The sequence below is a fragment of the Schistocerca gregaria genome, chromosome X (genome assembly GCF_023897955.1).
Source record: "Schistocerca gregaria isolate iqSchGreg1 chromosome X, iqSchGreg1.2, whole genome shotgun sequence".
In the NCBI taxonomy this organism is placed as follows: Eukaryota; Metazoa; Arthropoda; class Insecta; order Orthoptera; family Acrididae; genus Schistocerca; species Schistocerca gregaria.
Window position 1 is genome coordinate 419017130 of NC_064931.1, and position 27890 is coordinate 419045019.

The 27890-nt window shown below is 43.3% G+C and overlaps 1 protein-coding gene across 2 annotated transcripts in view; it reads left to right on the forward strand.

Moving 5' to 3' along the window:
- The window catches only part of LOC126298786 (uncharacterized), a 63742-nt gene extending 36870 nt beyond the window's left edge, over positions 1-26872 (forward strand). Inside the window, exons 2-6 of one of the 2 annotated variants that reach the window (XM_049990247.1) lie at positions 6568-6936; positions 12196-12438; positions 13731-13837; positions 20861-20915; positions 26620-26872. In XM_049990247.1, the coding sequence (XP_049846204.1) occupies positions 6568-6936; positions 12196-12438; positions 13731-13837; positions 20861-20915; positions 26620-26639 (794 nt within the window). In that variant the 3' untranslated portion in view covers positions 26640-26872. The remainder of the gene's footprint in view (positions 1-6567; positions 6937-12195; positions 12439-13730; positions 13838-20860; positions 20916-26619) is intronic. The other variant, XM_049990246.1, reaches the window with a different exon arrangement.
- Positions 26873-27890: the final 1018 nt, after the last annotated feature.

Consider the following 27890-nt stretch of genomic DNA (forward strand, 5'->3'; position numbering starts at 1 on the left):
CCAGTGAGCGGCGGCAATGACGTAGCATCTCTCGATGAGTCTCGCGACATAAGATTTTTCTACGAGTGATACGAGATGAGAATGAAATGAGAAATATGGAGAAAACAGTGTTTATAATTACAGCCAAAAAATAAATACACCAAAGATGTACAACACATCGAAAAACTTAATAACTGTCTATTAAATAGCAACTTAGATACAAACTGACTTTAGACTGATATTATGTTGAAATATTTCTTTACGTGATACATTTTTACGGAATAATTCTGAATATAACTATTTTTCCCGTGTAACACTGTGACAAAATTAACTAATTGCGCAAGTAATTCAAGCTTATAGGATTACAAACATTGAATAATGATACAAGATATTCTCAGGATATCATATTTAGTGAAATCTGTTTCAGATTTCAAGTTTTGTGCTGGTTATAGACTTGAAAACAGACTTCTGTATTCCACGGGCAGTTTGTAATAAATTCCATTATCTCAGAACGCCCACTGATCGACTAGGAGTTTCACCTTATCACTAGTTCCCCTCCATATCTTAAAAACTCCACAGACGTTCTCCAACGACGCTCCAAGCCCAGAGCCATTGAAATGAGTGAGCGAAACTTCAGTTCTCCATTCCTGCCGTACATGTTCACGGAAGAGCAGAGGCCAACATGAATGTAAACTGTCAAGGATTTCATTAATTGTTTTATTGGCACCTGTGACCGAGATTCGTCCTTTCTGAAAACCACAGATTAGTGCTTCCTGTTCAGTCTGAAACACGATAGGAATGTACTACAGTCGCAGTGCACAGCACACCGTATAACATTTCGAAGGACAACCGAAGGCCAGATTACAAATGCAACCTTCACTGAGAACTTCTAACACACTTTACTTCATAGCCATTACTTATAGGCTAAGTAAAACATGCAATGGTTAGTGTCCTGGTCTCTCTTTCGTCGCCGGCAGAGCGGTTCTAAGCGCTACAGTCTGGAACCGCTACGGTCGCAGGTTCGAATCCTGCCTCCGGCATGTGTGTGTGTGATGTCCTTAGGTTAGTTAGGTTTAAGTAGTTCTAAGTTCTAGGGGACTGATAACCTCAGAAGTTAATTCCCATATTGATCAGAGCCATTGGAACCATTTAAACCTTCTGGACACACCTCCCTAAAACAATGTTAGAAGATGACCTTTAAACCTGAAATTACACACTATGTTATGTAGTCGCTTGCAAGAGAATCAGGTAATCGTTGAGGGAGCTTTATCTCCAGAATCTCCTAAAGCTACAACGAATATGCCACGCTAAATTCTATTTCGCCACGTGGAAGGATGGAGGATGGAATTAGCAGAAGGGTACACAAGGACAATAAATTTTACTAGTGTGTGAGAGACTTGGCCTGGGTAAAGGAGGTGCCAAAGTAACTGTAATTAAGTGCTATATAAAACGTACTTTACACCCATATTAACATCTGCAACGGAGACCTGGGGGATGACAAGAAGACAGGAATGTAAAGTCCAATCTTCGGAAATGAAATCCCTGAGCAATATATTCGGGAAAACGAGGAGAGCCACAGTGAGAAATAATATGATAGGAAGGAAATAGGAGTAGAAAAGTTGAGTGATAGACCTGAGAGGACATTTTAAGAGAATTTACGATGGCAGGATCCCAAAACGAATCATGGTAGCCAAGTCTGAGGGTAAGAGGGAAACCCAGAGCGAACTTTATTGATTCGGTCGAGATCAGTTTACCAAGAAGGAATATGGACTGGAAACAGTCACAAAAGAACAATTGGTGAAAGTGTAGAAGTACTATAAACGTCACTACCTGTCCTGAGGCTGGATAATGTTGAACTGAAGACGAAGAGGACTCATTCATACCCTAGGAACGTTGCTCATACAGGTTTTTTTTTCTTTTGTAATTGAACTTATAGCATCCGTTGTCTCTCTAGTGCACAGCGTTCCACGATCGTGTCTCTATTGAGCTGGGTGGTTAAACGTTGCAGTAGGGCTATCCCACTGAGGATATACTGTGTATGGTAGCCGAACGTTATTACTAGATATATCGCATTGTGCGATATCCGAGAAATTAGTTACAGGCAAGTGTGCAGTGAATGTCATGACGGCGTGCTCCTTAACCGACTCTGAACGTGGGCTGATAGTTGGTACTAGACGCTTGAGTCATAGCATATAAAAGATTACACAAGAACTCGGATTTCCCAGATAAAAATTGTGTAGGATGAATCTAAAATATCGAAAAGACAATGTCTCTACATACATTAAGTGGCACACACAACGACCCGAAGTGTCTGTCAAGCGGAATTGGCGCCTCCCCTGCAGTTCCATATGAGCCGATCGACTATTTGCTGAAAGTTGGATTACTGCTGATTTGAACGTGGGGTTTCAAGAATACATTTGTGCCAGAACTGTACTGAGACAAACGCACCCCATACTCTTTAACAGCCGGCTGGGGTGGCCGAGCGGTTCTAGTCGCTACAGTCTGGAACCGCGCGACCGCTACGGTCGCAGGTTCGAATCCTGCCTCGGGCATCGATGTGTGTGATGTCCTTAGGTTAGTTAGGTTCAAGTAGTTCTAAGTTCTAGGGGACTGATGACCTCAGAAGTTAAGTCCCATAGTGCTCAGAGTCATTTTAGCTACTCTTTAGCAGCTGAATACCGACTCGTGTCCCGGTGCTCCCACAACATTTGGCGATATATAGTAGCTGATATTACAGGTACGTAGCTAAACAATTATGGGCCTATTCGCACAGATCATCTCCCCGTTTGGGATCCATGTTTGAGCGCTTTATGTCAACATTTATACTCTTCAACATAGCCCAAAATACGTTCATTGTGCTAGACATTGACACTTCTTACCGTTCCGTTCACGGAAGAACCGTGAAAGATATGATTGTACGAAGCCTATTCGAAAGAAAGAGCCGTTTAGTTACAGTTAAATGTTTGCAGCTCTGAATGAGGTTGCAGGAGTACAGTAACGTGTGTCGTTTTTTAGAATGTCATAAATGTAACTACTGTTACTTAATAATCATCTGGCTTTTAGCGATAGCAGACAACATTGACTTACAAAATCGTTACTCAGAGTGCTCAGGAGTTTTGCCTACTATAAGGGGCTGGTATGCTGTGTTACTGAAATGTCAGACAATGGTATCAAGATTTAACAAGGGGCCGTATGAAGGAGCACGAGAAACAAGTGGATTCGCGGTTTTGCTAGCACTGTTCGAAGAAGTTGTCGTCAACGTCGCTGCCACTGGTTACCTGGTGCCCCCGGTCACCTGGTGCCCGTTTTTGGAAGATATCACCACTGCCAGGCGTAATCTAACCGCCTTAAGACCGTGAAACGCCGCCCCGATGAAGCCGGATAAAGGAATCTCCCCCGTCGCCGTTGTCGTCACCATAGTCGCTACCGCCCGCCTCTGACACATTGTTCCACTCAGACGTGTTACACGAAGAACGACGTGGGCCCGTAGCACCGTCTCATGTACAAGCAGTTCAATCGCAGCCACTGCCCTCACATCGTTGTCGTATTTTGACATCCTCCCATCCCTCTATGTTTTTCTCAGTGTATAAAGCGTTAACTGCTATAGCCGTGTACTTAATACAGTCCTCGATACCAGGCACCGGCACGCTACTCTTCGAATATTCCAGCAGCGGCGACCTGTGGTGGGCCCCATGAGTTGTATTCACGGAGAACTATCTGCCGCGCCGTCTACCGGAGGGCATGTTTACGTGCATGTTCTCAACTATTGTTCACTTGTATGTGGATCAAGATTTATCATTGATTCAGTGTGGCCGTAGTGTTACCGACAGAACTGACTATGAATACGGTTCTCGCTTTCACGTGCTCAGTTTGTTTAGTTCCTTCTTCGGTTCTTCTGTCCATGGAGGCAGTGCTTCAATCTCTCCTCGAGTAGCAGCAGCTGCAAGTTCTGGCGGATGCTACCTCGAACCTGTCGGGAGCATTGACTAGGGAGGCTTTCACGCCGACGGCTTACACGCCGCCATTTCTCCCTTACGTGGATACGGCCGAAGACTAACAGGCTTACGAGAAGCGGCTGTGGTAACACTTAATGTCACTGATACAAACATACGTAACGCTTTGTTTCTTTCTCGTATTTCTGCTCGGATCTACCAATTGTTGTGCCGGCTAGCCCCGGTCCAGGGACCCGCGTCGCTTCCGTTTGAGAGAAACTTGTAAAGTTCTATTGTTGTCCACAAGTACTACCACGCTTGGGCGGTCGAACGCCAGTCGCAGATTGCTACCGATGTTCTTCACGACTCCCGTGCTGATTCTATGGTCAGCGACGTCATCATTCGGTTGGCTCCTAACAAGGAGATGCGTCAACACGCACTAGAAGCCATATTTGGCAGAAGTGTTAAATATTGCTCAATCAAAAAATGGTTCAAATGGCTCTGAGCACTATGCGACTTAACTTCTGAGGTCATCAGTCGCCTAGAACTTAGAACTAATTAAACCTAACTAACGTAAGGACATCATACATATCCATGCCCGAGGCAGGATTCGAACCTGCGTCGGTAGCGGTCGTTCGGTTCCAGACTGTAGCGCCTAGAACCGCATTGCCACTCCGGCCGGCATAGCTCAATCTTTCGAGGTATCTCGTGCTGCTGGTGACTAGACTGAGGCTTGGTGTGACACCGTCTCGGTGGCTCCTGCTGCTGGCCGTCAGACATGGACATGCCAAAAACGACAGCAACGGCAGCGCTCCGCCGAGCGACCGTCTTCCCCATACTGTTTCGCGCAACATGTTTGGGCCGCGTGATCTAAGCACTGAGCGACGTGCAACAACTGTAGGAAAAAAGACATACAGCGTCTGCGGGTCGTCCTCAGCCCCTTCTTGTAGAAATGGTCACGTGTGTCAGTTGTCTCTAATGCTTAAGAATCATGACAAAAAACTATTTATCGTAGTGCGAGTGATGGGCAAATTCCCCCACTACAAGTGGACATGGGTGCAGCCATGATTTTACTGAACTTACAAACTTCTGCGGATTTGGGATCTCCGTCGTAGTCTCCAGTTACTCGATATTTGGTGAGTTACAACAAGTACCATATTCAAATTTTGGGGCAGTTTACGCCGCCCACGTTGTATAAATTGTCGTCCGTTCCTTGACATTTTGGTAGTAGATGATGCTGGTACCTCAGATTTGTTCGGTCTGGATGCTTTCAAAACTTTTGGTTTTTTCATTCGTCCCTTTTGTCGTATGGTTTAGGTTGGGCCACTAATTTTGAAGTCCACATTACTCTGAAATGTACTAGGCGGCCGCGCTTTTCCCTTGCTCGCCGTATTCAAGTGGTTTTGCGTGATCAAGTGAAATTAGAATTGGACAGTCTATTACATCGAGTAAGTTGTTTACGTCTCATGACTGTTAAAAAACCGACTCGTCAGCTTCACCTTTGAGCTGGCTCTAAAGTTTCAGTTAACGCTCAATCTATTATTGACACTCACCCTTTGCTCCATCCGGACGAGTTATTGGCTAAACGCGCTAGCAGAAAGCTTTTCTTCAAAATTGATTTATCTGAAGCCATCTTACAGGTTCCGTTGGATGAGTATTCTAAACAGTTTCTTGTAATTAACGCGAACCGCAGGTTGTAGCTATATCAGCACCTCTCGTTCGGTGTGGCTAGCGCCCCCGGCGATTTTTCAGCGTTTCTTGGAACGACTGATGTTGTCCATTCCGGAGCCCATCAATTACCTAACTTCCTTGTGATGGGTTCATCCCTGGAAGAGTATTTACGTAACTTACTCCCCTTGTTCACGATCTTAAATACTGCAGAGTTGAAATGTAACTGTCCAAGTCAGCTTTTTCAAATATCACCGAGCGAGGTGGCGCATTGGTTAGCACACTGGACTCGCATTCAGGAAGAAGATGGTTCAAACCCGCGTCCGGCCATCCTGATTTAGGTTTTCCGTGATTTCCCTAAATTGCTCCAGACAAATTCTGGGATCTTCCCTTTGAAAATGGACGGCCGATTTCCTTCCGCATCCTTCCCTTATGAGAGCGTGTTTTCCGTCTCTAATGACCTTGTTGTCTGCGGGACGTTAAACATTAATCTCTCCTCAAACATTCGTATTGTAGTTGGAGTTTGAGATTTCTTGGAAAGGTGTTAATCCTTCATGTTATCATATCGCTACAGCCATAGTTCTGCCTCGCACTACAAATGTCAAAGAACCTAAGGAATTTTAGGTAAAATTGCTTACTACTACAAATTTACGCCGGGAGAGGCTGTGTTGACCCATTCCCTCCATGAGTTGTAGCACCTGAACGTTCTTTTTCAATGGACGTCGGTTTGAGAGTGCGTGGTCTCGCTTTTGAGATCTAATTTACATTTTTATCCTTCTCTGGCTACTTTCCATCATGGTCACCTTCTCGTTTTGGCTAGATGCCTCTCATCTTGTGCTCACTGGTCGTCAGTAACTGCTGGTATCAGTACATGACTTGCTTCTGTGTTTGTGTCTATGTTCTCATCTATTGTTCACTTGCATGTTAATTGTGGTTGTGCGGTTGTTTCTCTTACAGCATAATGTAACCAGAACTTTGAAATTTTCAGCCGCAAGAGCAAAAGAAGCAACAGAATCAGCCACAGCGTCAGGGTCCGGCCCATCATCAGGATCTGGCCCATCATCAGGGTCCAGACCATCATCAGGACCTGCAGGATCTGGCCCATCATCAGGGTCCGGCCCATCATCAGGGTCCGGCCCATCATCAGGGTCCAGTCCATCATCAGGACCTGCAGGATCTGGCCCATCATCAGGGTCTGGCCCATCATCAGTGTCCGGCCCATCAACAGGGTCCAGCCCATCGTCAGGGTCCAGTCCATCAGCGTCCGGCCCTTTGTCAGCATCCGGCCCTTCGTCACCGTCCGGTACTTCGACAGTGACATTGCAGCCATCGGTGGCATCACAGGCATCACACAATGGTCTGTATGTCAGAAGAGTTGACCAAAAATAGAAAAAGCTTTAGATTTAAACCCGAATTTTTATATAAGGGTTTTCGAGGTTGCTGATTAGAAACTTCATATTATAATCATCATCCTTTAAGACTGATTCAGACTTTCAGCGTTCAGTCTGGAGCATTGTCCCCCTTATAAAATTCCTCCATGATCCCCTATTCAGTGCTAACATTGCTGCGTCTTCTGATGTTAAGCCTATTACTTCAAAATCATTCTCAACCGAATCCAGGTACCTTCTCCTTGGTCTACCCCGACTCCTCCTACCCTCTAATGCTATACCCATGAGTCTCTTGGGTAACCTTGCTTCTCCCATGCGTGTAACATGATCCCACCATCTAAGCCTGTTCGCCCTGACTGCTACATCTATAGAGTTCATTCCCAGTTTTTTTTTTTTATTTCCTCATTGTGGACACCCTTCTGCCATTGTTCCCATCTACTAGTACCTGCAATCATCCTAGCTACTTTCATATCCGCAACCTCAACCTTGTTGATAAGGTAACTTGAATCCACCCAGCTTTCACTCCCGTACAACAAATTTGGTCGAAAGATTGAACGGTGCACAGATAACTTAGTCTTGGTGCTGACTTCCTTCATGCAGAAGAGAGTAGATCGTAGCTGAGCGCTCACTGCATTAGCTTTGCTACACCTCGCTTCAAGTTCTTTTACTATGTTGCCATCCTGTGAGAATATGCATCCTAAGTACTTGAAACCGTCCACCTGTTCTAACTTTGTTCCTCCTATTTGGCACTCAATCCGTTTATATTTCTTTCCCACTGACATTAATTTCGTTTTGGAGATGCTAATCTTCATACCATAGTCCTTACATTTCTGATCTAGCTCTGAAATATTACTTTGAAAACTTTCAATCGAATCTGCCATCACAACTAAGTCATCCTCATATGCAAGACTGCTTATTTTGTGTTCACATATCTTAATCTCACCCAGCCAGTCCATTGTTTTCAACATATGATCCATAAAATAATATGAACAACAGTTTCAAAATTCAAAATTACAAGTAGTGTTTATAATATTTTGAAAACTGTTAACATACCAGCTATTATGTAATAATGTGTACACTTTAAAAAAATGTAAATCAGAAAACATAATAAAAATCACTCGCTCTCAGTGTCGGAATGGTTATCAAGTTTCAAATCAAAGTCCGTATCATACGTATCAGGAATTTGTAAGAAATTTTTCATACTCATCATCAGGAAAAAGCATAAGCTCTGGGGCGTCCGTTGACAATTTTTTACTCTTTCTGGGTTTAATTTTGCTCACGCTCAAAACAAGTGGATATGAAGATACCGGGAAGCAACGTAACACATCTTCCATTGAATTTGTGCTTGAATTTTTCCTGGATAACCCTGCACGATATTTTGTTTTGGCCTTACTTCCAGTTTCCTGAGAAATTTCATATAACTGACCTTCTTGCAATATTCTTTATTCTGTTGTCTAGGCACCGTGCAGTAGGACTTTATGAACTGTCATATACATGTAATACCAAAGGAACATGTCTACGTACACTTTCACAGTATCACGACAATGGCGTTTTAATTTATTTTTTTTAAGCTCAACTTATAGGCACATCGCATAACCTTCAAGACAACGCGAAACGTGAACGGAATCTTCGTCCAGCCCCAGGATTTGTGCAACACTGATGATTGCTGAAAAGAATGACGAGCAGTATTGCTGTCGTTGGAGTTCCTATACCCAGCCTTTCAGTGATCAACAAGGAGCCCTAGCTGCCTTTGAAACCCCTTGTGAATTGTTTTTTCCCTAATCTCAAAACGATTTTTTGTCTTCCGTTGATCGCAACTGCCAATTTTTTTACTCGCAAGTTTATATCCAAGGTGAAGTAAACACTGAAAGCAACGAATGTAGGCATGTAAGTCTGATAATTCGTAACGTATATTGGAAACATATATCACTATATTTTTTACAAAATCGAGATCATTAAAATGTTTAGATGTTTGCTACACGCTGGTAGAAACGCATGGATGATGTAAAAGTTCGCTGCGAAAACTATTTGATAATGAATTATTATTACTTTACAATCTCAAATGATCTGAAACGAACTAGTGACACAATTTGATCGTCAATATATTTTTTGTCATTTGAAGTATACTCTCTGTTTCCATATTGTAGCCTTGTTGGTCTACGAAAACGAAGTGACAAAGGGTAGGATTTCTCTGCATCACTACCTTTTTTGTAATAGACTGTCTAGATGCAATACAACCAATGATGTAATAAAAAAATTAACGTCCGTATCACTTCCATTCGTGACTTTTGTTTGTGTTCGCTGTGCCGAAGAATTACCTAAATCCTATTTTTAAATCAACCTGACATTGAACATATAAAATACTTTATGATGTGATTTAAGCGAATTTGTTCTTTGACTTAGGAACGAGTTCGATTATGTATATATCTGATAGGTGACACCAAATTCAGCTTCTACAATTTTTTTAAGTGGGTTAGATAAGAGCATTGTGTTTTTTCACTGAATTCCTAATAATCATGTACTAGTATTTACATAACTTTACGTCGACGACTTCGGAAAATGCGTCATCGGCAGACGTTTTACTTCTGTGTGTGTTGCTGATATTTTAACGCTGATTTTTATTTATCAGTGTGCTGTGGTGACTTTGTCAAGGTTTGACTGAGAAACTGGGAACTTTAGTGGCAATGGAGTAACAAAGGCTCATTTGATTAGCCAGCGACAACTCCTGTTATATTAATCAGAGGCTTGTCTTCTTTTGCTTCAATCTGTTTCTTGATTGAACTCCATATTTGGTCAACCATGCTTCTTCCATTCCGTGGATTCTGGTTTCGATGTACTAGTTATCGCTGTATTCAAATTGGCAGATATTTTACAAAAACGATAAAAATTTAAAGACACATTAAAATAAATAATCTGATGTATATACACTATGTGATCAAAAGTATCCGGACACCTGTCTGAAAATGACTTACAAGTTCGTGGCGCCCTCCATCGTTAATGGTGGAATTCGATATGATGTTTTCCCGCCCTTAGCCATGATTACAGTTTCCATTCTCGCAGGCATATGTTCAGTCATGTGCTGGAAGGTTTCTTGGGGAATGGCAGCCCATTCTTCAAGAAGTGCTGCACTGAGGAGATGCTTCGATGTCGGTCGGTGAGGCCTGGCACGAAGTCGGCATTACAAAACATCCCAAAAGTGAAACTTCCTGGCAGATCAAACCGATGACCTCAGGAAGTTTCATACCAGCGCACACTCCGCTGCAGAGTGAAAAATCTCATTCTGGAAACACCCCAAGGGTGTTCTGTGCGATTTAGGTCAGACTCTGTGCGAGCCAGTCCATTACAGGAATGTCGTGTAACCACTCCTCCACAGGCCGTGCATTATGAACAGGTCGAAAGATGCAATCACCGTCTCCGAATTGCTCTTCAACAGTTGGAAGCAAGAAGGGGCTTAAAAGATCATTGTAGGCCTGTGCTGCGACAGTACCACGTAAAACAACAAGGGGTGCAAGCCCCCTTCCATGATAAACACGCCGCGCGGAGTAGACGCGGAGTCTGAGGCGCCATGTCACGGATTGCGCGGCCCCTCCCGCCGGAGGTTCGAGTCCCCCTCGGGCATGGGTGTGTGTGTTGTTCTTAGCATAATTTAGTTTAAGTAGTGAGTAAGGGTAGGGACCGATGACCTCAGCAGTTTGGTCTCTTAGGAATTCACACACATTTGAACACTTTGGAAAACACGACCACACCATAACACCACCGCCTCTGAATTCTGCTGATGGCACAACACACGCTGGCAGATGAGGTTCATCGGGCATTCGCCATACCCACACCCTGCCATCGGATCACGACATTGTTTACCGTGATTTGTCACTCCACACAACGTTTTTCCACTCTTCAATCGTAGAATGATTACATTCCTTACAGCAAGCGAGGCGTCGTTTGGCATTTACGGCGTGATGTGTGGTTTATGAGCAACCGCTCGACCTTGAAAACCAAGTTTTATCACATTCCGCCTCACTGTCATAGCACTTGCATTGCACCCTGATGCAGTTTGGAATTCCTGTGTGATGGTCTGGATAGATGTCTGCCTATTACACATTACAGCCCTCTTCAACTGTCCGGGGTCTCTGTCAGTCAACAGACGAGGTCGGCCTGTATGCTTTTGTGTCCCTTCACGTTTCCACTTCACTATCACATCGGAAACAGTGGACCTAGGAATGTTTAGGAGAGTGGAAATCTCGTGTAGAGACATATGACACAAGTGAACCCAATCACTTGACCACGGTCGAAGTCTGTGAGTTCCACAGAGCACCCAATTCTGCTCTCTTACAATGTGTAATGACTACTGAGGTCGCTGATATTGAGTACCTGGCAATAGGTGGCAGCACAATGCACCTAATATGAAAAACGTATGTTTTTTGGTGTATCCGGATACTTTTGATCAAATAATGTATATTGAAATGATAAAGAAACGCAACAGTGTTCGTAGCATTCGACATATCCTATCGAAACAACTGCCCATTGTGCCTCGTCGTCGTGTATTTGTCACGTCACAAGTAGAGAGACAGAGAAGGTCAGAAATTACTTACACGTTCTACTACAAATCAGTATAAGTTAAAAGCGTCACGACGAAAATTCCTGAATACCGCTGAATACATACCTGTTTTTCTAATTTTAGTTTTACGAGAAAGATCATTTTATAGTCACAAAAAAATGGCTCTGAGCACTATGGGACTTAACATCTATGGTCATCAGGCCCCTAGAACTTAGAACTACTCAAACCTAACTAACCTAAGGACATCACACACATCCATGCCCGAGGCAGGATTCGAACCTGCGAGCGTAGCAGTCACGCGGTTCCGGACTGAACGCCTAGAAAAGCGAGACCACCGCGACAGGCTTATAGTCACATATTTGACATGGATTTCTAACACGCTGTATTGTAAGACAATGAAAACATGATATACGCTAATACGAGTATTCTACATACCTACCCTAATACCCTCAATCAAACAAAACTGAGTAAAAAGTTACACACGCTTCCAATAAGGGTGATATTTATGATTCATTACCTCTCGTTAACGCTGTGCCGAGAACAGTAACTTTGAACTAAGGTAGCGTCTCAGGTATCAAAGGTACGCTGCTTTCCTTTGGAGTAACGTGCACTAGAGCCTCCTCTACAAGATTCTATAATAGTCAGCTTATTCAGTAAGTGTCACTTTTTTCAGATCCAGACCACTGTGCATTGGCGACATTGGCCCCATCAGCGGCGTCGGCACCATTGGCGGCAGCAGCAGCTGAACAGCCCAAGACATCAGATGAGCCACCACTACCGCCAATACCAACACAGCCACCAGCAACTCTGCCAGACACAGCACCATTAGCTCCACTGTCGCCAGCATCTGCACCCTCTACTGCAGTACCAAATGAACAGATCATCATCTCCGCAGTGCCGAAATTGCCGTTTCTAGGTAACATTCGAAAAGATACTTACCTCTTATCTTCCACTGTCCAATAAACCCCATCCCATATCCCTAGTAATCCTCCGAAATGTAAGAGCGGACACGCCCCTTTTTCAAAACGGGTTAAAATCTCAAGCGATAAGGGGTTACAGACTACATGGTCGCAACATCCACCCAGAATACTCCTTCTCAACCGTCCATCAATAATCCACCTACCGATATTTTTAACCATATCTTCCAAACATATAAACCTTTGTTATCCAGAACAGAAGCCAAATTCCTAAACCCAAAAACTTTCCTCTAAGAAATCTATAATTAAACACTCTATTTCAAAAGAATTCCCAGGAGAAACTAAGCTATCATAAAATCCACTGATTTCAATCCCATCAACAATGTACGCCAGAAGGTCTCCTGTTTGTACTCATGCCATCTTCAGCTTGCTGTCTCCTTGCAGGTCAAAACGACATTTGCCTCACTGCCCACCGATCCTCATTGATGTTGTCAGTTCAAATGGTTCAAATGGCTCTGAGCACTATGCGACTTAACATCTGTGGTCATCAGTCGCCTAGAACTTAGAACTAATTAAACCTAACTAACCTAAGGACATCACACACACATCCATGCCCGAGGCAGGATTCGAACCTGCGACCGCAGCAGTCGCGCGGTTCCGGACTGAGCGCCTAGAACCGCGAGACCACCGCGGCCGGCTGTTGTCAGTTAGGTAGACACTGAGACCACCGTAGAAAGGTTGTGTGGGAATTAAATTCCAATCCCTACCTTGAAATTGGCATCATTTTGCACTCATAAGAACCGCAGCCATGCTTATTTAGTCCTTTCACCGAATCAGCAGACACCACATGCCACCTAATCCATACTAATCCATAGCGGAGCCTTCCTATACTTCAAACGCTATGCAACTGAACTGGGATTCGCCAGCCCTAATCCATCCGACGCTCTCATTGCCTACTGTATAGTGATCACTTCACCAGTAAATGTAAGAACCCTCAGTTATTCCCACCTGTCCACACTGACAACTTCACAAAGACTGTTCTAATCTGAAATCTCTTCTCAACTCTAAAACAAGCAACGAATCCTATCCCTTTTGCTCCAACATGTCTACAGCCAAAGCACCTACCAAAATGCGCAAACCAATTGCACGGATCTTATATGTTATAGTCCAATCCATACTAGCAGCTCCAAGTCAGATGTGCGTTAGTTTATAGATTACAGCTTATGTAAGGAACGGACTAAACTTGCAGAATGTTTCTTTATTGGAACATTGTCTCTGTTTCTCCTTTCAGGTGAAGATGCAGCCAGTGCTGATGCGGTGTTAGCACAGGGATCTGACGAAGACCTCATTGTGGAATATAACGATTCCATACCATTGTTCGAGAGCGATACACATGATGTAAGTAACAGCACTGTAGTTGACACAACGTTGATACACTCATAAACACCGTCTTGGTTGCGGTATCGATTGTCATGCGGATTGTGGAATTTTTTTAGAACTATGTCGGGATTCTTTAAGCAGTTATCCACAGTTTCCGAGGTAATGCTTCATTTACTCTTCACAATGTCCATCACATTGCACTTACAACGAAAGAGAAGTTCTTCAGGTGTTTCGGTTACGTAATTTACAAACTGCAGTACTAAATGTAAGGTAGCTGTGCAGCTTCGCATTCAAATATTTTCATGTTTTCAGTGGCCGTCTCTCCGTGTGAGAACAAAATGTGGCTGAGTTAAGGATGTCATTTTATCGGACCTAGTGATTATCAGGCAGCAGATTATAACTTTTATATAATTGTGTTACTGTTCTTTTTCCCCAGCATCTCGTTCCTCACTATAATTACTTCTCCCTTCGACCCCCTCCACCACATTTAGCTTCCATGCTATGTTTTTCATTCTCGAGATTAAATTTCAAAGATCTTGGTTAATGTTCACGACCATCTACAAATCAGTCGGTTATTCATGTATATCATGATATGTAGAATGATGTCACGTATGTTTTCGTACTAAATTACCTTTCATACTCGTCATACCTGCAGTTATCGTTGCGGATAATGGTTTTCATTTGCGGCAACAACTTTCGTAAAGAGAAAGTTGTGTATCTCATCTCATAGTCTTTACCTACCACTGTTCTTGTACAACATGCCCCGGGTTCCGTTGCATCGTCCGGTAAAATGCATACATTTTTACAGTGATGTAGGAATCGGAGGCGGGGTACGTTCTTTTCAGTATCATCTAGTTTGAACAGTTTTTACGTTTGCGTAATGAGTGCATCTCCTATTTTGCACAATTTTCCAGATGTCTGCATTATTTTCTCCTTTTTGTTCATTCAGTATGTTCAAATGTTTCAAATGGCTCTGAGCACTATCGGACTCAACTGCTGTGGTCATCAGTCCCCTAGAACTTAGAACTACTTAAACCTAACTAACCTAAGGACATCACACACATTCATGCCCGAGGCAGGATTCGAACCAGCGACCGTAGCAGTCGCACGGTTCCGGATTGCGCGCCTAGAACCGCGGGACCACCGCGGCCGGCAATTCAGTATATCTCGTGCTGTCCATTACTGCTGGGCTTTAGGTGTTACTACTAGCATCCTATTGCTTAATATACATGTTTTCTCACATTCTTTAAAAATGCTCATTCACTTCTAATACTCAATAACGTCTCGTCCACTGGGAATCGATTAATCAAATCTCACATACTAGTGGAAAATGAAAACGTGAATTGGCGTACCGTGGGCTCTTGTTCAAACTTTTTCAACTTGGGATACCAGCGTCACAAGTTCACCTCATGAGTGTCTACTTCGAGGGATGGACATTTAACGTGGGAGCTGCAAATATCTTGTCCACCGTTCGTCTAATTACTGCAGGCATGCCGCAGGGCTCTGTACTCGTACACCTCAGACGCACCGAAGATCGATCTCGTACAGCTCACTCTTTACGCAGACGATACGACGCTCTACAGCAGAAGTCTGAACGCCCACGTACTGCGCCGTAGATTGCAACTCGCTGTCGACACACTTGCAGCACGGGGCGTCAGTGATGTCTCCAGTTCAACGGCGCAAAAACGCCCTTCCTGTTGGTGGCCAGGCGCATCATCCCTGCACGCGTGTCACGGATTCTCGTCGGTGGAAGTGCCGTCCCATGGCGTCTTACGGCACAATATCTCGGCGTCACCATCGACCGCTGGCTTACATGGCACCCACACGTCCAAGTGGTGAAGAAAAAAGCCAGTACCAGACTCACCAAACGCTAACCCTTACTGATTTCGAACTCGAGGCTTCCCTCGCGGCAGGGCGTTACGCTGTACAAGGCTCTGCTCTGTCCTATACTTGGGTACTCTTTCGTCATTAGGTATTCGCTGCCGACACACACCTGAAAACGCTTCAGACCGTGCAGAGTCGTGCCATTCGGGTGGCTCTGCAACTGCCTTATGATTTTCCTGTCACACCACTTTATGACATGGCAGAACTTCCTGAGCTTCGAGACCGTTTGAAAGTGAACACCTGCACCTAAGAACGTGTTGGACGGTCCCGCAACAGAAAGGTATACAGACTGTGCTGCAAACTGCCGAGCAGCGTCACCACACGACGGCCGCATCTGCTTACTGTTCAGGTAGCGCCGAAGAAACTGCGAATAGGACAACGAGAATACAGTCCAGAACGAAGACGCTCAACACACCACAAGCGTGGAAGTCAAAGCAAGAATTTGCTGCGAACTGCAACATACGTGGGAGAGACAATTGGTTTATCAGTTAAGTCCTTGAACTGGGCACTAATAATGGCAAACGGATCACAACATATCGGTAGAAACACACACCTACATTACGATGAACTACTCCCCTGTACTTGTTCCCTATCGACGATAGGGTACGGTATTCATCATGTGATCCCAGCCGCCAGGTCGTTAACTAGAGAGAACTACATGTCTGCCGAAGACTAAGCCAGACCGTTTCCTAGGCATGGTAGAGAAATTGACACTACTTAAACAATACAGGATGTTCATTTTCACGGAAGACATTGAAATATCTCGAAAAATACACATCAGATCCAGAAGCGTTATAATTCCAATCTGCTTGTGCTCTGTGTCTGGAAGGGGACATCCAACGATACCGAACTCGACCCCACCCCGTGCCTGGGTGGCGGGGGCAATTTTGAAATCTTTAATGGTACCCCCTACTTTTAATTGCAGATAAAGATTCTACGGGAAAGTCTACATACGTTTTGTCCGAAGTATTTTCCTCGTTTTGCCACAGATGACCGAAGGAGTAAAAATGGGTACACAATCGTAATTTACGACACACTCTGCAATGACCCTTCAACATCCAGTGGCACGTGGCACCCCACCTCCATTCAATGAGGGTAGGACATGCCAATATTTCATAACTTCTAATTGGAAAGCAAAATCGCAACGCTGCATTCCTCCGACATGTCGGACAGGGGACTACTCGAAGCGCCACAGTGGCCGTGTAGCGAACTACGATGTATAATAACAGTCAGTCCACTGTGATCGTTGCTCACGTATCGTGCAGACGTAGAACAGATAGCTACTCTAAACATTACAATACTTGCGCATTGTTTATTGCCTGCACACCTACCTACAATTCGGACAACAGATGGGCAAGTGAATGATGAATGTTGCAACCACAGAACGAAAGACTGATATGATCCTTATTAACAGAGAACTTAGGAGAAATGTTGAGGTTGATATTGCCTTGTATGCCAAGCGTTTCCCTGAGAAAGCTCGCTGTCATTCGTTCTTTTACAAGGCTGTGGACGCCTTTATGTCTGATTGCAGCGCACAGACCGGAAAAAGGAAATGAAGCCACGTGTTACAGGAGGTGCTAATGAAATAGCTACACTAGCGGTAGTGCACCACAACCCATGGTTAAGACCCTGCCAATTATACCACGATTCCTGTATGTCAGTAGGTAGCATTGTCACAATACTACATCGTCATAAATCATATCCATACCACGTGTCATTGCTTGGAGAACTTCATGGCGCCGATTTCAATAACCGGGCAGTGTTACGTGAATAGGCGCGTCAGCAAATGCACACGACCCCCACGTTCCTCGCCGAGGTATGATTTTCCGATGAGTCTACATTCACAAACCCTTGGCAGCGTTAACCGACATGACATACATTACTGTAGTGGAGATGATCCTCACTGGTTACGGCAAGCTGACCATCATCGCTTAACGTATGGTGAGGCATCGAGGGGAACAAACGCATTGGTCCGTCCGTATTTTATTGACAGCACGTTGAATCTACGCAGATATCAAACGTTTTTGGGATAGGAAGTACCGGTTTGGCTGCTCTATGTTGTTAGACAAAGTATGTGATTTCAGCATTACGGTTGCCTAGCGCATTACGCAGTTAACGCACGGGAGGTATTACGCCATGTTTAGACTGGTCGGTGGTACGCCAGAGGTGGCTGGAGATATTTAAAAGAAACTGTACTAGCAAGTGCCAAAAGATCGTGAAGACATGGTCGACCGCATCAGAAACATCTGTGCTGACATTCCCGCAGATATGGTACTGTTGTCCTATGTCATTTGAAAAGCGGATAGCTAAGTGTATTGAACACATACTCTAATTGGAAAAGTAGAGTAGCGTTCGCCTCGAGCCAAGGGCACAGTGGCGCGTCGAGTAGTCCCCTGTTCGATATATCGGAGGAATACAACTTTGCGTATGGGGTTTACAATTAGCAGTTATGAAAGACTGGCCTGTCCTACCCTCGCAGCATGGAAGTGGGGTGACACGTGCCACTGGATGTTAAAGAGCCATTGAGTAGCATGTCATGAATTACGATTGTGTACTCATTTCTATTCCTCCAATTACAGTGCCATCTATGGCGAAACAAAGAAAATATTTCGGACAAAAAGTATGTAGAGTTTGCCGTAGAATCGTAATCTGCAATAAAAAGCATGGGTTCCCACTAAAGATTTCAAAGTTGCCCTCGCCACCCGTGCACTGTGTGAGTTGGGATGTCGACTGTGGTATCGTTGGATGTCCTCCTCAGAGACAGACAAATTGGAATTCTAACCTTCTTTGATGCGATGTGTAGTTTCAGTGATATTTCAATGCCTTCAATTGAAATGAACGCCTCCGATGCGTACGACAATTATGGTGGCGCAAATGGCACTCCCTCCCCTTTCTCTCTTGACCAATCAGAATCAAGCTTGACATCCACCACTCTCCTCTCCCAACAATCATGCTCTTGAAACTTGTATGGATGACTCCAGTTACAGCCAGGTAGCTTCCCCAGGTTGAATGAAGCCTAATTACAATGTCTAAGCAAAATAAACCGTGCAATGTTATTGCTATATGCGAGATTGCTATAAGTCTTGTATAGTAATTAAGGACAGTCATGGTATGATCATTGGTATTAATGTAATTGCGACTGATCCAATTTTGACTGAGCCAAAGAAACACGCTTGACAACTAGCACACTGCAATGTTTAAAAAATGGTTGCTGCGTAAACTTAACTGTGATTAATAGTAAGTATGCTTCAAATGTGGGCAGAACTCATATATGACAAGCAATAGTTCTGTGCGACGTCACTACAAGACTCGTAAATAAACTGACGAAAATAAAGCTCAACGCCGGCCGCTGTGGTCGAGTGGTTCTAGGCTCTTCAGTCTGGCGCCGCGCGACTGCTACGGTCGCAGGTTCTAATCCTGCCTTGGGCATGTATGTGTGTGACGTCCTTAGGTTAATTACTTTTAAGTAGTTCTAAGTCTAGGGGACTGATGACCTCAGATGTCAAGTCCCATAGTGCTTACAGTCATTTTTCAAAAAGCCCAACACCAAAATATAATTAATATATACCAATGAATTTTAGGAAACACTTTAGTCTCGGTGGCATATGTAAGTGATTAACATTGCAAGATTTCACATTAGTGTAAACGCGAGATACAATACAGAAAATGTGAAATTCTGATACATTAATAAATGGTATAACCGCCAGAATGTTGAATGGAAGCATGCAAACGTGCGTGTATTGTGTTCTACAGATGCAGCATGTCTGTTTGTGGGATGGGGTCCATGTATGTGGCACTCGGTCGGTCAACACAGGGGCGGTTAATGCTGTTTGTGGATGACACTGGTGCTGTCGTCCGATGATGTCCCACCTGTGTTCGACTGATGACAAATCTGGTGATCGAGCAGCCACATTCTGTAGAGCACGTTGGGTTACAACAGCGTTATGTGAGCGAGCACTATACTGTTGGAAAACACCCACTCGTGTGCTGTTCATGAATGGCAGCACAACAGGACGATGGTTCAAATGGCTCTGAGCACTATGGGTCTTAACATCGATGGTCATCAGTGCCCTAGACCTTAGAACTACTTAAACCTAACTAACCTAAGGACATCACACAACACCCAGACATCACGAGGCAGAGAAAATCCCTGACCCCGCCGGTAATCGAACGCGGGAACCCGGGCGTGGGAAGGAGAACGCTACCGCACGACCACGAGATGCGGGCAAATGCCAACAAGACGAATCACCAGACTGACGTACATATTTACAGTCTGGCCGCCTGGGATAACCACGTGAGTGCTCCCTCTGTGATACCAAACAGCATCCCAGTCGATAGCTCCAGGTGTAGGTCCAGTGTGTCATGCACACATACATGTTGGTTGCAGCCCTCAACTGGCCTCCTTCAAACCAACGCACGGCCATCACTGGCACACAGCCAGAACCAGGTTTCATCAGGAAATACAACAGTTCTGGCATAGGCGGTAAATATACAGGTTGTTTCCTACTGGTGAGGGCCCTCATGAAAACCGAGTGAACCTAGGACAATGAAGCGTTTTGGAAACATTCTCAAGGACATGCGGAAGAGAAATAAATGTTAAGCCATTGAACGAAACACATTTTAATTTTTACGTAAGAGGGTAGCAATTGTTAAATGCATATAATGTAAACGTACGATGTTACAAATGCTGCTCAATGTGACGACCATCAGTACCCGCGACAGCCTCGAACCCCACACGAGATACCGTTTCACTATTGTTTGCAGCACTTTCCCAATGGTGGACCACGGAACGTTCAGCTGTCGTGACACAACTCGTGCACAGCTTGAAGATCGCAGATTGCATGCAGCATTATCAGTCATGGCAGCAGTAACTACTCCAACAATTGGTATAGCAGTTGGTCATGGGCCTCTACCAGCGGCAAATTCCCAAATCGCCGGCTAATTCTAACTTCGCAACCACAATCTTCAATCCCGATGGGGAAAGAGGACCTCTCCGTATTCCTTTAATCCCTCCGTAATTCGTCGATACTCGCGAAGAGCAGCATCATTACTGCTATTGTTTTAGTAAAGTAGCTTCAACAGTGAAGCCCTCCTCAGTGTGTCCAGACTCATGTTGAATGTTTACAACCGTAATGCACACTGATTTTTGTGTTTCAGCCCTTCGTCGCCGTACCAGCACCGTTCGTAACGGCAACTCATGGCATTAACACAGGTACGAACGCAAATCCTGCAGCGCTCAGACTGAACATTATTTCTATAAAGTTTGTCACCCTAACGGTAAATAGTTTTCCGTCTACACTGGCTATTGTAACGAATGTTTAACTGCAAGCAACCCTATAGTTTTGAGCAAATCTCAGTATTCGATTTCTAAGGAGATAAAATAGCAGTGTTGGTGTGACCGGACCGTTAATAGTGCGCGAATTTCGGACGAAGCCGTGTGTGAAAATTGACACGGCACCACGCCACTTCGGTGAATGAATCAAAAGTAAGTTTCATTCTTTCTACGCCGCTAACCCTTATCACATTTATTTTTGGCCTTTCAACTCTTTCTTCAGAGGATGTCGATTTTCCCAAGATGTGAATCTCCAGCATTCCACGTTAATATTAGTAGAATATTCTTTTAATTTACTTGTGGTTTCTAAATGAAGATATTAGTAGACGTAAATGATCGCTTTATTAAACGAAATCTGCAAGACTGTCAAACTTTGAAGTGATTTCACCACTCAACTTAAATATGTCGTTTCAGTGCTTCTGTTCTTCTGAATTACGATGCAATCTTCCTTTGGAGATGCATGCATGTCCAAAGGAAAAGGTACTGCGCCGACTACAACCGTTCTGAAATACAGGAAAGGTATTTGCAATTGGGAATATGGGCAACCATCAGCTGTATAATGGAATGATGACAATGAAAATGCGTGCCGAGCTGGGACTCGAACCCCGATTTCCCTCTTATTCCAAGCGGTCGGTAATCATTAGGATATCCGAGCACGATTAACGGCGAGACACCAACTTCCATATGTTGTCAACTACGTGTCAGCAACCTGTACTCGCACATCTATTGTGTACATTCCCGTACAGGCGGCCAGGAATATTGTATCGCAATTCGAAATAGCACGGGAAATGCAATTTCGATGTTTATCCGCGGACACAGGGCAAGCGACTTTCAAATAAAACGTCACGCCTGCACGGGAATATACATAATGAGAGTAGGGGTACAGGTTGTAGACACATGTTTGACGACATATGGAAGTTTGGGTCTGGCCGTGGGGCGTGCTCGGATAGATTAATGATGAGGCCAACCTCTCGCTGTAAGTGAGAAATCCGGATTCGAGTACCACTCCGGCACAAATTTTCATTATCGCCAATCCATTACAGAGTTGATCGGCGTCCACATACACAACTGCAAATACGTTTCATGTACTCAGATTAAAGAATATGGTGCTTCTCGAAACAGTTTTCAGTGGAGTAGCTGTCAGGACAAGAGGCAGTAGAATACATACTAGGAGTGGATGTCCGGAAATCCGTCCCGAGAGGAGTCGAATGACAGCGCCGCAGAGCGTAGCCAGCCACGGGAGGGATCAACATAGAAATAGCGGCCGAGCTATGACCTGCTGCTACGTCGTCTTAGCAGCAGCTACCTAACGAAAAGCCCAGATGCCTATAGTCGGCCCTTGTGGCCGAGATCAAGAACAGCGACTTTTGCGTAGAGTTGTCAGTGGTAACAGAAAAGCAACAATTCGTGGAAATAACCGCAGAAATCAATATGGGATGTACGACAAACTTTTCCGTTAGAACAGCGAGGCGAAATTTTGCATTAATGGCCTATGGCTGCAGACGACCGACCCAAGTGCCGTTGCTAACAACACAGCATCTCCTGCAGACCTTTCGTGAGTTCGTGACCATATCAGTTGGACCCTAAACGACTGGAAAACCGTGGTCTACTAGGAGACTATTTGGAGCCACTCATGAACTTTATGTTCCAAAACGACGATGGACTTTTAATGGATGCAGTGCGCCATGTCAGAACATTCTGGACAATGTGAGCGAATGATTTGGTCACCAAAATCACCCGACATGTATATCATTGAACATTATGGGACATAATCGAGAGGCCAGTTCGTTCACAAAGTTCTGCACCGGCACACTTCCGTAGATATGAATTGCTATGGAGGTAACACGGCCCAATATTCTACAAGGGACTTCCAGAGACTTGTTTGAGTCCATGCCACAACGACTTGCTGCACTACGCAGTGCCGGAGGAGATCCGGTACGATGTTATGAGGTATCCCATGGCTTGTCAGCAAAGTGGACAGAGTAGGTTTTCACGTGAATGAGGCGTAACTCATTCGTGAAAATGCCTCCTAGCAGCTACCGAGGAACATGATATGCTTAAGTTGCATTTCAGTCAGAAGATGATCAGTAAATGCTTCAAGACATCCATGGTTTAGGGAATTAGATTCCTTCAACACTTGTGACTAGTTCCTGCCATTTCAGTACAATATATCCTTCAGAACAATAAATTTATTCATTGAGTCTGTGCAGATTATAGCTCTAGTAAATGTTCAGAGGACTGGACTTTCATTTCTTGACAAATAAGACAATTACACCGTTGATTATACTTTTTCCTGCATTAATATACATGTAATGTCTCAGTGGGTTCAGCAACACCATGGCGCTCCTAATCTGGAAGTTTACGACATATTCGTCGACCTACGACTGAGGACGTTTAGCTCGGCCTATATTGATTCTTTATCGTGGTATTTCACGGAAGCATGGTGAACCTCTTAATGGTGTATGCACAACTTTCTTAAAATGATTCACTATGCGACGAGCTTTCTTTATTCTCCTCTTCACTGGAGGTCTTTGTTGGCTTGTAGGTAACTATACAACATGCAAACACTTGTACGCAGCTAACGTTACTTTGTGAGTGGTCTCCCTCACAATATCGATTTGTGATCGTATTATCTGGCAGCGCCATTGTCAGCAACACGTTAGTCAGTATACATTACTCACTATGTAGTATACAGCGTATTTCAAACATACTAATCGCATGCCACAAGACTACATCTTCATTTATACAGGAGCCAGATATGGGGTAAATTTTAAGTTACGCATCGAAGAAAAACGTTTACCTTGAGGCCAGATGTTGTTACAGAGGTATGCGATTCTACTTTTTTGTGAAGATTTGTGAAAATCTCCGTGTATGTGCCTACCCTACCAACGTATTTGAGTGAACTGTTACCCGCATACATTGAATGCATCAACTCCAGCCATTCTTTCAAAAGTATGGGACGAATCTGACAATCGTCTGTATGTTTGTCGTTCGTTCGGTGAACAGCATATCGAACAGTTGTGAAAGGTGAACGATAATTTAATTCTAAACGTATCTGCTGATGGTACCAGGGTTACATGTGCATGCATTTAAAAAATACCATTGAAAAATCGAATGGTTCTTTCGATTAAAAACCTTAAAAACCTACACATAAGTTAAAATTCGCCCTGAGTTTTAGTTTTCATTCTGTATAGGATAGAGTGTTACGATTTCGGATGTATCTTTCTCAAACAACCTGCGTTGTATGAGGACCTCAGTTCAAGTACTAAAAGAAAAACCTTTCTTGGTGGAAATATTATTGTTTTCAAATTTTTACCTTTAAAATTTATTTACTGTCGAATGTTATCGAACCAATTCGGGAAACATTTTTCAACTCTGATATTCAACCTCAAAAATTTGTCTTTGGGAGGACTCAAACGTCTTGAGATGAAAAGCGTTATCCAAGCAGATTTGTTTACCATTAAGGAACAAAAACTCGTTAGGCCTTAAGTCAAGTGAATACTGCCAATGATATATTAGTTCTATGTTTTTCTCCATAAGATATTCAGTTGTTTAACATACTGATTTGCATGAGGAGGAATGAGGCGTCGTTTTCGGTTGCATTGCCTAATTTCATCGATGACTTTCGGCACGTGGTATTATTGCATCACATGATACATTGCTGAAAGAATAAAAATACATACAGGAGCAAGCTACAGGTATGCATATAAATACATTAGGCATGTAGAAATACCGACCACATTATGAACCATGGACATCCTGTACTGACAAACAATATATTTCAAAAATATATAAATTAGTTGTTACTTTCGGTGCCTATTTTCATTTTGCTTGGTAAGAATGTCTCAGCCAAAATACCTAGAGATGACAGACATTGTACAGTAAAACTTGTTGAAAATGGAATCGCACGCGACTAAAATAATTTTCCAAATTGGACAAATATCCACATTACATAAAACATTCTAGGCTACATAATATTTGTCAAGTACCATGCACAAAAATATGAATTTGTAACTATGCATGTATTTACTTACCTTTACTCATGTACCGTCGATGTTCACTTAATATATAGTCTACTGTCAAATAGAACACTAGGCTATTTCACTGGCTGATACATAAATTCGGCATGTCCGAATTTTGCTGTAAATTGACATTCGTATGTCGTTGTTCACACATATAATTTCTGTGTTGATTTTATTTACATTTCACTTTTTTTTGCCACATACCAAGGAGAGAAAGCTGTTAAATTACATGTTTAAATTGTTTTCTCTATGTATTTTTTGCACTATACAATAGTTCAAACAGGTTGGGACAATTTTCATGTGTTGAAAATCTAATGACATTGTTTATCCATGCAATTACTTCTTCTGGCGCATTAATTTTTCTAGCTACGTTATTTTGCTCTTCTAATTCTTATTCTTCGTCCTTTTACTCTACCTTCGTCTCCGTCTCATTTTCTGTGTTGCGGATTTCTATCAGATCTGTTGGTCAAGTACTTGTAAAAGTGGAGTGAGTTGACAGAACGAAAGTCATCCCTTCGGATGAAGTCGCCTGGAATAAGTGAAATGCTTTTCATTTGAGTTAATACAGCAATTGCTGTTGCATTTCCTTGAGCTTCGAAAGAGTACAGAAGCGTCTTATTCATCACTTCCAGACCAAGCTTCGTTGATGCACTTATTTACTGTTCCGGCTTTACTTACATTTTTGACAAAATAATTCAGTTTACCGCATCCAGGACGGACCGTGCAATAAAAAATGCACTTTCGGCTTCTTCAACACTGAGAATAAGACGCTGCATCAGTAATCGGCCATAATGATACTTGAATGTGTAAATAACACAATGGACCATGGGTCGTGATAGGCTCGTTGAAGCTGGCCGAAACAAAGCCAATTTCACGTTTGTAAACGTAACTTTTGGGTGGCAAGTTGCACTGTCTAGGTAAATGTGAACTTTGCGATTTCCTTTTCTCATTTTCGCGCTGAAAGAGCCCAGGACGCTTCCGTAAGACAACTTACTGTGCAATCCTTTTTGTTGCTTCGCCTGGAAGCTTACTGACGTCTGTTTTTGCCACAACTGAGTTTTGCCACCTTTCCAATCGCTAGTGGCTTTACTACTTGACCAGTTTCCACACAGCAGTATAACGAGTCTTTCCTTGAACCTTTTTGCGCCGATTCTATTTTCATCTCGAATTGCTAGAGGTTTTGAAGTTAGTGTACGATAAAATAGTTCCGTTTCATCCGTATCTGAATATTTCTTTCCGGTCATAATCGGCATTTAGGTCGTGAATTATTGTCTGCAATTCTTTACTACACTTTCCTACATATCCTTTGCTTCCCCCACATACTTCATTCCACACGATGGTGTCTAATTTGGAAACTGTCCAGCCAGCCTGCGGATATCTTGAACTCCGTATTCACAACTTCTATAGTGACTTTCAGAGCCTCAATCTGCAACATGGGTCCAGACAGTAATAAGTTTGTTTGACCGCGCACTTATGAACCATTCCCATAACATCTCGTTAATTTCATTTCCTCGTCTTGATTTACCTGTTTGTCTAGCTGCAATTTTCTTTCATTGTTTCAGATGTACGTGATCGTGGATGATTCAGATTACACCTTCGAATTGCCCTTCGAGTGTATGGAACGTGAAAGGAATTTCATGGAAGAAATCTACATATAAACTATCCTCATTCTCAGCTGAATATCTTACACCTTACGTGTTTTACTATTATCAATTATTCATAAATATAAACATTTTATTGTCTATCACAATATAGAAATAGCGTCTTGTATAACCTTTCATGTAGTAGTGAGAAATAAAGTACTTTCACCCCCTATTTGTAGTCACTGTAAACTACCAACTGAGACGTGTTACCTTATATGGTGGCTGCGGACTGTGTGACAAAGGGGACGTGCCCGAACCCCCACAACCATTGCCTATCATAATACAGAAATAGTGTCTTGTATAACCTATCATGTAGTAGTGAGAAATAAAGTACTTTCACCCCCTATTTGTAGTCACTGTAAACTACCAACTGAGACGTGTTACCTTATATGGTGGCTGCGGACTGTGTGACAAAGGGGAGGTGCCCGAACCCCCACAACCATTGCCTATCATAATATAGAAATAGTGTCTTGTATAACCTATCATGTAGTAGTGAGAAATAAATTACTTTCACCCCCTATTTGTAGTCACTGTAAACGACCAACTGAGACTTGTGTTACCTTATATGGCGGCTGCGGACTGTGTGACAAAGGGGAGGGACAAGAACCCCCACAACCACTCACTTGTTATTTGTGCTCTGTGGAATGCTGTTGTGTCTGCAATGCGCGATGTGTCCGCGGTTTTGCTCAGCTACTCTTAGAGTTAAGACTCACGTACGAACCGGCAGCAACACGCACGCCGCGTCTACCCAGCCACCAGGTAAGATAACGTTAAGACTCAGCAGGTCTCCTGGCGATTGCACCTGTCCTCTTCTGCAGGCTGTGCACCAATGTGATTAGAAAAAAATTAAACGGCAACCTGCTTTCAATTTATCGCTGTTTTATATATGGTCAAAAGTAAACTGATCTCATACTAACCCTAGCAGTATCAAAGCATTTTCTATTACGCACATTAACAAGGGGGTATGGAGGTTACCTTATGTCCTCCCCCCTCCAGAGGAAGTTACAATAAAAAGTTAGTTAATTCCTATAGACTTGTACTAAAATTCTTTTTAAAGAGGTATTGATGTGTAAGTAGGCTGTAAAACCTGAAAATTGCTGTTAACTCAGTCTTAGCAACAATGAGTTTTCAGTAAATTGCACTACCCTGATGGGGGTACTTAATGATCATCAAAAAATTAAATAATTAAA